Here is a 15927-nt window from a genome sequence, read left to right as displayed (position 1 = left end):
AGTAATAAAACCCTACCGGAAAGGTAGCTTAAAGCGTAAATGAAACGTCAATGAGTAGTAAGTAGCATTGCAACTTTTTACCTTTGACAAAAGGAAAATTTCAAGGATGTGTTTTATATTTGTAATTCAACCAATATAATTTGAATAATTATTTTAGCAGTGATTAACATATACTCTCCTTGAAGTCGGTTAAAATCCCTATTAGCTCATATTTAATGTACCTAAAAACATTTGAATCATTGAGAAATCCATTTTAGTTAAACAAGAGTTTAAACAATTGAGTTGTCAGCTTAGCAAATGGTGGAGAAGAATCGAGTCCAACTATAAAATTTTCCTACTTAAATAGCTAATATTATAAATGGGAGTAATATCCACTCCGTGAAAAATCTACCCAATATTAGAATCTTGAACTTATGATAAAAATTGGAAATTTTGTACTGATGGACTAATATTAGAGTTTCGCTACCAAACGTGGTAGGAGGCCGTCATATCTTCTCTCACCATCAAAACAAATTAAAATAAGAGGTTGACATCAAAATATTAAAGTGTTACTTAACCACATCTCCTATATTTTTTGAACTCATTAGAAAAAAAATCCTAACACTACAACTACAACAATATATGAGTAAAGAGTTTTTTTAGTACAAATTGAGGATAAGAAAATTTGAAATATAGACCTCTTGGTCCTCAAAATACATTAATTCAGCTGAACTAAACTCTTGTTGGCAGAAAAGCATAAAGGTTGAAATTGATACAAGAGTTGGTTAATCACATCTTTTATATTTTCATAGAAACTAATAAAACTCATTAAGAAAAAACTCCTACACTGTTTCTCCGACGCAAAGAATTAAAAACCGAGCGCCATAATATGAGAATAATTGAGAGTGAGTGTGAGCAAGATTGAGAAAGCATGAGTGAGATTGGGGAAGCATGAATCAACGAAGGCCACATGTTGCTGACCATAGCAATAAGTTATATATTCCATTTCAACCCAAAAATTTTAGAACATTCATACAAAATTCTCCAGACATAGGCCGAGACCGACCAAGATAATGTAACTGAATCGAGATTGCATTTGCAAAGCTATACATTAATGGATAAATATATGGTTAATTTAATAGTCACATCAACATCGGTAATCTAGTTCTAGCAAGGGTCGGTTAACTAATGTTCTTCTCTCCCTCATAATTCTCGGTGAGTGTATTATCAGGACCATATACAAAAGGAAAAAGAAACATGAATGATTGTGAATGATTTTATGCCTAACCTCATATAGCATTTCATATGGTTCAAAGAAAACCTGTGTTATGAGAAGGCCCCAATAGGCAAGAAACGGTCGAAATTCATGTGGCTGAAGCCACAGCCGATTGAGCCAGTTCTTCTAGGAGTTCTTTTTGTTCCATGGCAGTACATGCCTTGATTCGGAAAATGGGAGAATGTGATTCCTTTTGGTTTCTATTAAGATGACAATTAAAATGAGAAAGTGGTAAAACACGGAGAGTATTACCTGAACTGCATCCTCTATATCACCATCAAGAAAGGATGTGAGTTCGAAGTTCGTCTTCAACCGATGGTCGGTAACCCTATTGTCCTAACATAAGTAAAATCCAAAAGTTAATGACTTCTAGTGAAACCATCAGCCTATTGAGGTCGAACGCTACTTCATTTCCGGCTTGAGATAAAGATGGGAAAGGGTAGTTTCACAAGTTAAATTTAAAGATGTTCTTTAACTGAAATAGAAATGAAGTCAATCCAAACAGACTAAAATTTCATTAGTGACATTATGACAACTCTTTTGTATAATGCTCATAAGTTTGTTCTTCATTGTTTGGGTGTTTTTTTTTTTTTTTTGAATGATCAATGTTTACTTCAGAAATTATTTTTACTTGGAATAAAAAAGTTACTAATAATGAAAAGTTCTCCTAGATTTTAATTATTTGAAAATACCTTTAAAAAGCACTCCTGATACAATCTCCTTGTATCGAAGTATCTGATCTTCCAATTAGTTCTAAAGCGAAATGGTCTTCAAAGCCATTTCTTACTGTGTTTACATGCACTTTATCTTTTTGAAAATTGAAAATTTTCTGATCTTCAACGTCTTTGTGGTACCATATGGATGAATGTCTTGTTTTATGACAGGAGCTGTTTTTCTTTTCCTCTTTTGAAAGTAAGAAAACAAACTAATCCCGTACCTTGTAATTGTAAGTTCGAATTTTCTCAGCACGAGCACCTGTTCCTACCTGAAACAGAGCTTTTTAGAGTTAGGAATACACTAATGAAAAGAATTGGGTACCAATTAAATTACATCGAGAGAAGTTATTATCAGGTATTTGATTTTGTTTAACAGATTCAAGTTGTGACAACCACAAGCAGTTGTATGCATGGAGTTCATTCAAACAGACTCTGACAACAAATTTCAACACATCCGCAAGGAGACAGAAGATAGGAATTAGGATAACAAGGTAACTAGAACACTGAAATTTTTTTAAAAACAATTCTATTGTCGATTGCTTCTATAAGAATAACTATCTGCTTGTATAATTGCCTTGCATGATGTGAAAAATACATGCTTTAAGATTGAGAGTTATACAGGCAGCCCATTGTAAATTAAACAAAAAAAAAAAACATTATGACTTTAAAGTGATATCATGAACTAGATTCTTAAGAAAGGAGAAAAAAAGATTCCTAAAATATAATTATTATGCCGTAGAACAGTGTATTTGTGTACCTAAGACCACTGGGTAGGAGATCGTGGATTCTAAAAGACTTCTAGTATTTGATATTCCATTCAGATTGTATCTTGCATGGTACCAACGAAATCATGTGCTTAGTGATAAATTTCTCTTAGACTGGGAAATACTCGAAAAAAATCTAGAGTACCAGCTCTTTGTTTCCCAGGCAAATTGGAACAAAATCATGACAAACCAACAGCAAGAACTTCAGCAACTTGACTGATGAAAGCAGTTCAAGGACAGTCTAAATGCAAATCATACAAGAGTTCTTTGCTAAATATTTCCAAAGGCTAAAATAAAATTAGAAAGAAAAGAAAAAAAAGTAATTACCTGTAATTTTCGTTGGTTCCTGATCTTCTCTTGCTGTTCCCTCACTTTGATCTCATAGCTGAAAAGGAAAAGAGGGGGGAGGGGGGAGGGGGGATTAAATTCATGCACTTACATACTGTCGAATCCAGCAAAATTATCACCCTGTCAACTATGAAAGTCTGGTTGTGGTGGAAGGTTGGGTGAAAGTCAGTGTAGATTAGGATAGATGTCACCATGAAGCTGACCTGTCGATTGGGGGAGAACATAAAAACTGACTTTTTCTTTTATAACACAAAATAACTGACTGACCTACAGGCTGGGGTGGAGGTGGCTGGTGAAGAGGAAGTGACATGCTAAACCAAGCAGAGGGTGGTTGGGGTTCCACTAGGTTGTGTTAGGTGTGAACAGAGGCGATGGTGGCTAGGAGTGAGGGAAGGGCTTTGTCAAAGGGCTGTGCAGGGCTGAACTCCAACTGTCCAATATCAGTTTGTTCGTTTACTTTCTTTATTTCACCCATATCAATGACTGCCCAAATTCCCACGATATATAGAAAGGGGAATAAAGATCCTTCAGTTCTTTGAGAAAAATCATAGAAACAGCCACAAATTTTCTCCAATGGTTTGTTACTCGAAAAAGTATAAGTTTAACTGACACCTGTATGTATGTATTTGAGAACCAAGAGGTCTCGGGTTCAAATTCCCCCACCCTCAATTTGTACTCAGAAAAAGAAAAGTACAGAAATTATATGAATGAAGTGCACATTCACATAATGTATACAACGATGTGAGAAATGTTATGATTGTAATGGATGCTCACAGTTTGGCTCGCAGCAATTGAAAAGCTCGATGCTTATTCTGAAGCTGAGTCCTTTCTTCGGTGCAAAAAATGCGGATTCCTGTTGGCTTGTGGAAAAGATCAATTGCTGTCTCCACCTTGTTGACATTCTGCCCTGCATAATCATTGACAACAAGAAATAAATAGAAAGGTTATGCTATCATTTTTCTTGGTTTTCTGGGAACAGATTCAGAGAGCTAATTGAAAGCAATATTTGAATCATTTATGTAAAGTTATACCTCCTGCGCCCCCAGATCTTGCAGTAGTTAGTTCAATGTCCTTTGGGTCAATCACTATTTCAACTTCATCTGCCTAGATGCAATAATAACATAAGCTAGCTGATCAAGATGTGAACGCATAGGACAACAAAGTCAAATTAGAGAAATTATCATATCCAAATTGTTAATACTCCTACAGAGAAACAGTTTGAACACTATCAATATCAACTATATATACGGATAACTATATAGATATGCACTTGGATTTTCATGTTAAGGCACTAGTGATATGTCAGAACATTTTAATCAGCCATCCCACATTAATCCATCATCTAGGGATTTTTAACATAGAGATGGCTTTTCACATTATAATTGTTAGTGGCCAAAATGGAGTACAAGTAGCAGATCAGGGACCTATAAAGGAAAGGGGGAAAACAATTAACTTTAGACAACTGTCCAGGACAAACTTAGCAAATTCAGGTAATATTCTACCACACATTAGTCTGATTAAGGCATGCAATTCTTATTTGACAGGCATCAGACAATTTTATTTCACAATTCAACAGTGAACTTATGGAATAGTTTACCTCTGGCATGATGGCGACTGTAGCAGTAGAAGTATGCACACGGCCCTGTGTTTCGGTTTGAGGAACACGTTGAACCCGGTGAACACCAGACTCATATTTCAATTTACTGTAGACACGTTGTCCTTTGATTTCCAACACATAAGTTTTGTATCCACCTTTTTCAGCCTGAAAAGTAAACAGCGGAAATTTTTTAACATATACAGAAAGCACTAGGATATTGACTTCTGGGATGTCTGGAGACACGTACCTCAGAACTTGAAACAGGGGAAAACTTCCAAGAATTCCGCTCGCTGTATTTCTGGTACATACGGACCTGTTATATAATTGGAAAAAATGAGTTAGAGAAGAAGAAACCACAAAAGAGAAAAATGCATTTGAGAAAAGAAGGGGTAAAATCAAAGCAGGACAAGAACGGAAGAAACATCAGAGTTCAGACTATGTAACTTGTAAGTTTTACAAAGCCTATCTATCCTATTCACTATTCAGTTTTCTATACACTTAAAAGGCCTAAACTGTTGGTAAGAAAAGATTGGAGCATAGGTCACCTCTAATGTGTTAATTAAGCATAGCATTTCTTATGAATATATCAAGAGATTTTCTTTTATAAACAATATTTCCATTGTTCACCAACAGTATGGTCCACTAACAATAGTAATAATAGTTTTTTTAGAAAAAAGGATACTAACAATAATAATATATAAAAAAATGTGTCCATGGTTCTTTAAGGATAAAAGAAAATGTACCTACAAGATCACCAGCCCAGATTCCAGCTTCATCACCACCTGTACCTGCCCGGACTGCATGGCAGAAGGAAAGGTTTTAATCAGAATAAACAAAAGGCATAAACATAACAATTTACATTTACAGGATTCTAATTGTCCAATAAGCTATGCAACCTTTAGCAAATGTACGTTAAAGTTTGTTGTTATTCAGATGACATAAAATTTCAGAGGAAAATGAGGAAGTTGACCTTCAAGCATAATATTTCTTGCATCAAGAGGATCAGATGGAAGCAACATCACCTGACAGAGAAAATCACCGCACTTCAGATTCAATTCAGAAAAATATAAGATGCCGTGAGATACCAGGAAATAAATAAAGACCCCAACAAAAGAAAAGAATCATGGTAAGAATGACAAGAAAGGCACAATATTTGCTTGTAAAGATCCAAACACCAATAAAGAACCAAGCTATAATGCCATTACAAATTCGTTCCAGTAATTAATTGATTCACTTTAACAAGAAGATAACATAATAAGCATTACTGAATATAGCTAAAGAAATCAAACAAATAACGCATTTAGACTTGTATGTCTGTTAAGAAGCTCATTGAAAAGCAGAAAATAAAAATTTTAAACCATGAACTGAGAGGATTGAAAATCAAGGACCTCCACCCCACCCAAAACATGGAAACAGATTGACAAGAAAGAGATTTAAATACATGTTAACATTAATAAAAGTTTTTTCTGATCCAAAATAAACACACACATGCAAAAATCATGTTCATGAACCAAAAGCACCTTAAGCTTCTCTTCGATATCTTTGAGCTCACTGGATAAAGAACTGATTTCTAAAGCAATCATCTCTACCATATCCTCGTCGTTCCCACTCTCTTTTGATAAGGCTGGCATGATAATCACAACAAAGAAGAAGAAACTAAGATCAATTTAACAAATTTTATGTTGTGAAACTTTTTTTAAGAACAACTACTTATAAGTCAACCTTTGGCCTCCTCTAACTGCCTTTCACATTCCTTGAATTTTCTGAAAGTTGATACCACCTGTCCGGGCAACCCACACCAACCAACCAAGAGTAAGTTGGTGCGAAAGAAACTTATTTAGGGAAGAATACATAAAAGAGGTCATTCAAACTGTAACACATAATAGTATTGGAGGCAGATAGTCTTGCTATACCTCATCAAGTTCTGACATTGATTGAGCTAGTTTTTGATACTCTGTGGGGTTTGAGACAACATCTGGATCAGCCAGCTTAACCTAAATAATTATATCGATAATGATTCTGGTGTAGGAAAATATTAAAGCTAGAACCAAATGAAAAGCGTAATTGGAAATACATCAAAGATGTAAATGCAAATTTCAAATGTGGATCTAGATAATGCAAGGGGAAAAAACTCGAATACAGTTAATATTATCTAGATTTTATGCATAGTCACTTCATTAGTTATATGACTACTATAGAGATTCCAGATACACCAGGTTCCTCGTCCTCTTTCAGAAGAAAGCAATGGTTAAGAATTAATTGTGAAAGCTAAATAATGTCCTATCCAAATCCCAACTGCAATAGGAAAGCAAGGAATTATAAGTTGATCACTATAGCCAAATCCAAAATGCATTCAGCATTTTCCTTCCAATTTCAATATCAAGTGCACAGACAAGGTCTCTAGTGAGGAAGTTCTTCGTTCTTTTCTTCAGTTGCTATAGCTATAGAAGTAGCTAAAAGGAATCGTCAAGCACCTAATCTATTAATTTTAAAACTTAAAGTTCACCACAGGATCCTAGTCACTGCTGAAACAACATACAGAGTTCACTAGTTCCACAGTTAATTGAACTGCAAATTACATTTCCTGGCATCTTCAAGAAACAAAAATGCACAAATCATAAAATAATGAAGCACAAAAATTCTATGAGCTCGACTTTTCCGAGACATATCTTTGCTACTTCTCCTATTCCAGCTCGATAGCCACAGTAATTCAACAACCGAAACATTGATCCAATAGTTAACAGTGAACTGCACTTTATGCTCTTACATTTCCAACGACTTGATGCGTATATGTGCATGTGCGTGTGCGTGCGCGCGCGCAGGCGCGGGCTCGGCTCTCAAACTCAATGCAAAATAATAGTTCCATTCCAAGCATAAACACCGAATATAAACAATTGATGGACTCAGATCAGTGAAGAAATGAAAATGTTATTCTACAGCAAAGCACAAATTACCGATAATTCTTTCCACGTCTTCTCCGCAGATTCCAGCTTCACGATCAAATAAGGTTCCTAAAATAAAGCAATCATCATCATCATCATTTGCCACAAATCTCATCCAGACTAATTTTACCCCGAATTCATTTCCAATAACTTAAGTGAAGGAAAACTCAGTGAACTCAAAGCGTTTCAGTTAAAGCAAAACATTCGGTAAATCTAACAACATGTATCAATCGGAAATTGTACAAACCGCCATGCAAATAAGAGTTGAAGCTCTAGAGGGAGGTGCAAAGCGTTTCAGTTCCAGAGAGCATCTTTTGAAGAAGCCACTGTGTGGCGGCGGAAGAAGAAAAGAGCTCGGAATCGTCGGAGCTGCGGTGGTCGGAGTGAAAATATTCATGGCTTCAGAGGTGAAAACAGGAGAGAGAGAGAGAGAGAGGATAAAGATAGAGTGATGAAGTGGTTTGAAATTATGTGGTGTTTGGCAATGAATAAGGCTGAAAAATGAAACTACACGCCCTGTTTGGTACGTTGGATACCGTAACCCCAATTACGTGGTGTTTAGCAACAATAAGGCAATAAACTATTTTACTTTCCCAAGTAAATAATAAACGTTGTACGTATAGAAAATATCATCACGTAAAATAGTAAAAACGGCAGGAGTTTTAAAATATCATTTACTAATGGATTATTTTCAAATAGTATTTACTGTAGCAGTGTAGTTGCAATATTGCATAATTTTATTTAAACGTTAATTTTAACCAATTATCTGGAAAGAAAAAGTAGAAAATGTAACCATATAAAAATAAAGACATACAAAACAACTAGTAAGTATAATTCAGGGCTTCATAATAAAAGGAAAGAACATCTAGTCTAATTAAAATAATATCTCACACAACTAGACTCCAAACACATCTACAGATCTCTCGTTGTTTACTTTTTCGTGTTCTCAAAACATAATTTATGATATTAAGACACTCAAATAAAGTGGAGAAGCTTCACACAAAAAGAAAATAACAACAAGGAAGAGGAAAAATTTAAATTACTCTCTAAAATGGTATGAAACATTTAAATTATTGGTGTAGAATCGTAAATATAGAGTTATTATTAGAAAGATATACAACCTAAATTTAAATATAGTTTCAAATGCAAATCAATGTTCGAGATATAAACATTTTGTAGCGGTCAAAAATATATATTTTTAAACAAAAAAGAGTATAACTCAACTTACAGTATTTGTACTGTCAATTTCAAAGTTTGACATACAATTTTTTCTATCTACATATTTAATCGATACATTTGAAGAAAAAAACACATTTTTTCAGGGAACGTATTTAAGTTTTCAATCAAATTTTAGTTGTACAAGACGTAAAAGAAGGGAAGACAACCAAATTAAAAGCAAAGGAAATAAAATGGAAGAAAAATGAGTCGAGGAAATGTAGTGTGTCAAAGTGTTTGTTCATTATTTCGATATTTTTCTTCTCTAAAGTGGATATGGGCCTAATTTATTGGACTCCTTGAATGGGCCTAAATGAATTACGAATATAACAATTAAATTTAAAATATCAATATATAACGACATTTAAAAATAATCGTAAATATAACAAAATCTGTTAATGGTTTATCATCATATATCATAAGAGTTTAAATAATAAAAATCTATCATGGATAGACTTCACTATATTTGTAATTCTTTTAAAAATATTGCTATGTAGTTGATTATTATTAGAAAAAAAATTGTTTGTACTTACCATAAATTAAATGTATAATATCAAAAGTAAGTTTACTACACGACCTTTTTATCACAAAATGTAGGTAGTTTGTTCCACTTCATACCATCACTCAACTAAAAAGATTAAGTGTGTAATAATATTTTTAAACAAGTATAAATATAACAAAAACTATCGTTGATATATTTTTATTAGTAATATAGTATACGATATGCATTACATTTGTAAATATTTCTCGTCTAATTGATGTATTTGCAATTAATTCCATTGAAATATTACGAATGGAAAGAAACTCTCTAACATAAATTTAGTTAGGATCACAAACTACAAAAAGAAAGCATGGAACAAATATAATTCGTTTTTTTTTTTCTTCAGGAAAATTTATTTCAGTTAGAAAACATTATTGATTTATGATGTTTGAAAAAGATTATATTTTATAAGAACAGAAATGATGTGCCAAATAATTGAAAACAAAAATGTTATCCAAAATAAAGAGAATGGCTCAATAATTATTGATATTTGGTCAAATTAATAAATCCCATCCAAAGCAAATTTGAGTTTGATTTTTGATCTTGCAGTTGACTCCAATGAAGGTGGAAGTCCAATCCAACAAAAATTACTTTTTTGTTCTATTTATTTATTATTATTATTAGTAGTTTGGAAAATGACAGATTTTATTGAATGACCAAAGTTTATATCAATATCTCACAGCATACCAAATTAAAGGTTTTTTTTTTTCCTTTAAATAGAAAAAATTAGTAAACTATTTACATAAAAACTACTCAAATATAAAATTCACTAAAAATAAGTGAAAATGCACTAAAATTAAGTATAAATATTTTATCGACTATTATATTATTGATAGTTTTCCCAAAATTAATACTTTCGTGTGATTTTAAAAACTTTCGATAAAATAGATTCTATTTATATTTCAATAAAAAAAAAATAATGAACGCTAAATAGTAAATATGTATTAAATTAGAGGTGTAAAATTGATGTTTTTAATTCATAATCCTCGGCCCAACCTACACGATCATTTTCTTTAAATCGAGTCTATTTTTTTGCCTATTTATCGCCACAATTTACAATTTTCTTTTAAGCCTAATGATTGAGTGCAAAAAGAGAGCTCACAAGCTTCTCTAAAAGCTAATGAAGCAACCCAAATCATAAACTAAGAGAAACGTTGATTGGTTAAGCTTTGTTGTACTACAGAAGAAGTCAAAGTGAACATCGAACGTTCTTCACTCTTAAAGAACTTCGCCACCAGACAGATTGTGTATACATTTCAGGTATTAACCCAAAAAATTCAATCCCAGTGTGTCTTATGATGAGGTGCACAGTTTAACAAACCGTGTTATTACAAAATTTTCAATTACTAGGAACTCCTAATGAAACGATTACATTCTTTTGATAATTACGAGGTAAAATGAAAACATACAAACTACTAAACAAAAAGAAAAGCCGCAAACCGATTATTGGGATTCAATACTACTCTCCAAGCATGTTCTGGAAAAGCAAGTCTTTAAGCAGCTACAGCTTGCTTCTGTGTGAAAGCAATGCCCTTCTCAATGCTTGCCTTCAGTTCTGGCTTTAGAGCTTCAAGAGCCTTTTGCTCGTACTCAGATAAACCCTGGAGTTCAGACGTTACAAAGGCTTCAATTCCTTTCCTCCCGAGCTTAACCCTCGATGCAAAGAAGGGAAGCTCAGTTAGATCAGACTGCACAAAAGTGCACTCGTAAACATCACTGTCTCCATCCAAAGCACGAAGAGATGATTCGACAAATCGTGCTGCAGCATATGCCATTGAAAGGGTAGCAGATCCTGCCCCAGCCTTTGCTTCCACAACTTCGGTTCCCGCATTTTGGATTCTAACAGTTAGTTCTTGAATTTGTTCATCTGTAAAACTTACTGAAGGGCGTGTCTTTGATAGCAAAGGAAGAATTGTTATTCCAGCATGTCCCCCAACAACTGGGACATCAACATCAATCAGTTTAAGGTTCTTCTTTTCAGCAACGAAAGTGTTTGCCCGGACAACATCCAATGTAGTAACCCCAAAAAGCTTATTTGGATCATACACGCCCTTCTGCTTTAGAACTTCTGCTGCTATTGGAACAGTTGAGTTGACAGGGTTGCTAATGATATGGATGAAAGCATCAGGACAATTATCAGCAACAGCCTCAACCAAACTTTTCACTATGCCAGCATTTATGTTGAAGAGGTCATCACGAGTCATACCTGGCTTTCTCGGAACCCCAGCAGGTATGACAACAACATCTACACCTTTTAAAGCATTGGCTAATTCAGAAGGTCCGGTGAAATCCTGAACTTTTGAGGGCGTGTTACAGTGGCTAATATCAGCAGCAACACCCTTGACGTTTGCAATATCATAAAGGTTCAAGGTGGCAACTAACGGAGACATCTTGATGAGAAGGGCCAGAGGCTGACCTATTCCTCCAGCAGCTCCAAGAACAGCAACTTTGTAAGAGGCTTGAGGTTGAAGATTTTTGCGTACATTCAGGTTCACTCTTTGTGCTGATGGAGCAAGATGACGCCATAGGGCAGCACTACTTTGTTTCCCTAAGAAAGACGACTCTGAGTCACAACGAAGGGATGAATCTGCCTTGAGGCCACAGAAGCTCTGAAGCGTCTCGTGTGAATTGATTCTTAAGCTAGCAGACTTTGAATGGGAAAACGAGCTGAGTTTACAATTAAGTGATTCAGTTGCTCCAATTGACAAAATAGTTGCTGATGTTGCTGCCATATCTGACTCTGTTAAAAAAAGAGGCCAGGAACCGTCAGAATTGCAACATACTAATGAAGTAACACATATAATCTGGTAAGTAAAGTTATTTTTTCATAAAAGTAATCAAAAGACTAGATAGTTCAACTCTAGTAAGAAAACCAAGATAACTGCTCCAACTTCAACAAGTGCGTTCCATAAAGATGAATAAGACATTCAGATAATTCCTTCAGAATAACAAAAGTCTTACAAAAACACAAACCATAGTACATAAACAACATAAATGAAAAGTTCCAATCCTTGAAATTACAAACATTAACTGTATCCTACAATAAAAGTCACAGCAACCTCATACGCGTTAAAATTAATGGAAAGAAGGCAACGATAGATCAGTCACGATGGAAGTAGATACAGTTTCCAAACACAACCAGATCCAGATTATTCATAATATGGTATTAGAAAACACATTGCAACTTGTAACCTCACAAGTTTATAAACAAAGTAAAAAGTAAAGGAAAAATTTATCAAGCTTATATTAGCAAAATATACAAGAACTCTAGGACTTTATACTACTGATACGTAATTCATCAATTTTCTTCTTTTAGCTATAAAAGACACAAATTAAGAAAAAAACGACTTGATTGTCCATGTAAAGTTGTGGCCCAACTTTTTTGTTCTAACTTAAGAAAAAGAACACCAACAAATATCTATCCCCAGAAACTAAAAAGCACAAGAAAATGGTAGTAAAAGTAAAATCAACTTTTTTTTTTTGTTCACTTGTTCCTTCATTCATTTCCTTCCCATTGAAAAAAAATTCAAACTCTAAAACTGGTCAAATTATTGAAAACGAAAAAACAAGAAACATAGCATTGTGGAGAGGCAGTCGAGTGGTCTTCCAGAATGTATTTCTAGGGTAGCTTTTGTTTGTATGTCCCAGCAAAGCATTACTTAGAGGAAATTAGAAAAGAAGAAAGAAAGAAACCCCACACATTACAATAAAAAATTACAAAACACAAAGAAACCCACCTATGTGAATCTGAAAGAGGATGAACGGAAAAGGTTCTCGCCGGCGATCGACGGCAAGATGCGAAGGACTGACAGATCGCGACTTGTGACGAGCGTGAGGAGAAAACCGCAGGCAAAGGAAAAAGAATGTAGGTTGTGAGGCGTGAGAGGCAAGAAGGAAAACTCTTTCCGGTTGGGATTGAATGAACAAGAAGAGAAGTGACAAAAGGGAACCCTAAGGCTAAAAGGACAAATGGGCTGGGATAGTATTTTTGGGTCGGCTCGGTTCAACCAAAAAATTCCCCTTCGACCCGATAACCGAACCGATCTACTTGGGTTCACTAAAAGAAAAGGGAAACCAATCCATTTTAAAATTCCAAACCAACCCAAACCGGATGAGTTGGGTTGGGTTACTTACTCGGTTTTTTTGAAAGCCCCTACTAAATAAGAAATAAGATCTTGAACAGTCTGCTGAGATGTCCAGCAACTCCCCTTCTTAATTTCCTCTCGAATGAAACTTATCTCCACCAAAGTATTGCTCTGTTACTATTTTTTATTTTTCTTATACATACCTCTATCGTTATTCGATTAATGTTGGGTTGTCATTTCAATTTCACTAAAGTTCTAATATATTGAATTAGGAGTAGTTAATATGGTAGCAAATTCTATAACTTATATTATGTTTATCTTTGAAATTTGAAGCCTCTTTTTTACTAAAATGAATAGAAAACTAATGAGAAGGAACAACGTTAACAATTTTTTAGTGAAAAGTTTTGCAATATTTAAGAGTTTAATTACTAGAAAGAAAGTAATGCGAAAAAAGTACAACCACACTAATCCGTTTTTTAATGCATTTAAGAGGTGGCATCTCCATTTTAACCATCTCCCAATAACTTACATTCTTGGGTCGTCAATGATATAAACATCTAAGTGTCAAATAATTACAAATTTCACGCGATAAACTATTTTTTCATATACATATTTTTTGTAATTTAAAAGATGTGATACAGTACAACGAAGGATTGATGTTTTCTATGAAGTTGTAGAATCCTTGGTTGAAGCAACCTTGGGACATTTTTCCATGATCCGATAATCGACCGAAAATTCAAAATTTTAAAAACTTCAATCCAACTCAACCCGATCCTTATATTTGTTGGGTTACTAGGTTTCTTGAACGTCTGTAAACCCACCTTCCACACACATATTTAACAAAACTTCACTCACCAATTCTTGTGTAAATCGTTGGAAATTAAAATCCCTAACCCCTAGCTTTAATTTGTTTAGTTCATCTTTAAAAATAAAAAGAAAATTGAATTCCTAATTGAAACCCAGCTTGAAAATCGACCGATATATGATTAATGTATTTGAAGTGGATTTGGGTCCACAAATTTACAAAAGAGAGGGAATTATTGGCTGAGATTTATGAGTTTGGTTTTCCTAATTTCTTTGAAGTTTATGGACAGACAAAAAGACAGAACCCTAACCTTCAACAAATAGAGAACAAATATGTATCTTAAAAAACTTTGGTTTATGTTTTTGTTTTGTTTTCTTCTACGTTCCCTTATTACTACATCTTGTTGATCACACGTGGTATGTTTGTTAGGACATTTTTGGATTCGAGTTTGATGTATAATGTGACAAATAACTTCATGAATTAATAGATGTCATCAGGATAATTAATTATTCATCGGAGAGTAATATTGATGGAAATCATACTCTGTCTATTATCATATACAATCTCTTCAATAATAAAAGAAAAAAAAATCTATATACAATTAGAATTTTTACATTCTCTTTTTTGCCCCTTCATTTTTTATGTAAATAAATACTTTGCTCTTCCTTCTTTAGGACTACTTTTCAATGGGTATCTATTGTTAAATATTAGAACAATAAAGATGCAACCTTATGTCAATCGAACACAACTAATTGGGTGTTAGAGGTTACTCGTTAGGTTTATCAATCTTTAGGACATGATAGGTTTATCGATCTTTAGGACATGACTCTTTGAGTTTTAAGTTTATGTCAACATAGCACTAATTTGAGAGTAGTTGGTGTTGCATTTGGAATCTTTACATCCGTTACTAACTTTACGTTTTTTTTCTTAGAAAGAAATTTCATGATATCATGTATTTTAGAGTAGTAAAAGTTATTCTGGTGTACTTTATAAGCATGTTTTACCATTCAAAAATAAAATTATAAATGATAAAATTCTTAAACAAGTGAGATGCACGTGAATCTTCACTAATATATTTCAAAAAAGATGCAAATTTTTCTGTAGAGGAACTTAAAATTGAATACTTAGGTGGACAACATAATTAAAGATGGATGCAACCTGAAATGTACCCAAATTTTTTCCAACCCAAAATTTTTCCATCACAATATAATCTTGTAATTACTGACACATTTATATGATAATTTAACTATCTTCAATTTAAGATTGAATGTTCTCGTTTTAAGGTTTTTAATTAATTCAAATCTTAGAGCTAGCAAGGATCAACGACTAAATTCATAGATTAATCTTTCGTTTGGAGATACTGTTACGACTATGAAAGAAAAGTGGAAAATATTGTAATGGGAATCGAACGTCAAAATGAATTTAATATGTGTAGACTGAATTTAATAGTTCCTAAAGGTCAAAATTAATAACATTAAGTTCAATCTTTGTTTAATCATATTTGACGACATATACGTGTTTTAATTCTATATCTCCCTATTTTTTTTCAATGTTGAGTTGATATTAGTTATTATTATGCGTACAATTTAAAGTTGTTCTACCAAAATTAGTTGTTGCATATTGTTGATAAGACCATAGCTATAAAGAGACTATAATATT

At 33.6% G+C, this 15927-nt stretch overlaps 2 protein-coding genes across 2 annotated transcripts; both read right to left on the bottom strand.

Moving 5' to 3' along the window:
- Positions 1–935: 935 nt before the first annotated feature.
- On the bottom strand, positions 936–8101 carry LOC103492855 (peptide chain release factor APG3, chloroplastic). The gene is made up of 15 exons (XM_008453399.3): positions 7870–8101; positions 7635–7691; positions 6594–6674; positions 6403–6460; positions 6201–6304; positions 5651–5702; positions 5428–5477; positions 4928–4993; positions 4681–4845; positions 4115–4187; positions 3858–3990; positions 3063–3120; positions 2193–2240; positions 1508–1591; positions 936–1415 (listed from the first exon to the last, which is right to left on the bottom strand). The coding sequence occupies exons 1-15, from the start codon at positions 8017–8019 to the stop codon at positions 1344–1346; spliced, it is 1251 nt and encodes a 416-aa protein (XP_008451621.1). The 5' UTR covers positions 8020–8101; the 3' UTR covers positions 936–1343.
- Positions 8102–10516: 2415 nt separating this feature from the next.
- On the bottom strand, positions 10517–13313 carry LOC103492856 (malate dehydrogenase, chloroplastic-like). Its single transcript, XM_008453400.3, has 2 exons — positions 13116–13313; positions 10517–12118 (listed from the first exon to the last, which is right to left on the bottom strand). Exon 2 carries the CDS (start codon positions 12108–12110, stop codon positions 10872–10874), a length of 1239 nt encoding a protein of 412 aa, XP_008451622.1. The 5' UTR covers positions 12111–12118; positions 13116–13313; the 3' UTR covers positions 10517–10871.
- Positions 13314–15927: the final 2614 nt, after the last annotated feature.

This window comes from Cucumis melo, chromosome 1, assembly GCF_025177605.1.
Source record: "Cucumis melo cultivar AY chromosome 1, USDA_Cmelo_AY_1.0, whole genome shotgun sequence".
NCBI classification, from domain to species: Eukaryota; Viridiplantae; Streptophyta; class Magnoliopsida; order Cucurbitales; family Cucurbitaceae; genus Cucumis; species Cucumis melo.
The sequence above is the reverse complement of the archived record's forward strand: the minus strand, read 5'-3'. Positions and strand labels throughout refer to the sequence as shown.

Excerpts from the sequence above, each read along its gene's own strand:
- LOC103492855 (XM_008453399.3), bottom strand. The coding sequence starts at position 8,019 with ATGAATATTTTCACTCCGACCACCGCAGCTCCGACGATTCCGAGCTCT. Across the intron at positions 5,478-5,650 it reads AAGAAATATTATGCTTGAAG|TCCGGGCAGGTACAGGTGGT; the intron begins GTCAACTTCCTC and ends TCTGCCATGCAG. Across the intron at positions 3,991-4,114 it reads AAGATCTGGGGGCGCAGGAG|GGCAGAATGTCAACAAGGTG; the intron begins GTATAACTTTAC and ends ATGATTATGCAG.
- LOC103492856 (XM_008453400.3), bottom strand. The coding sequence starts at position 12,110 with ATGGCAGCAACATCAGCAACTATTTTGTCAATTGGAGCAACTGAATCA.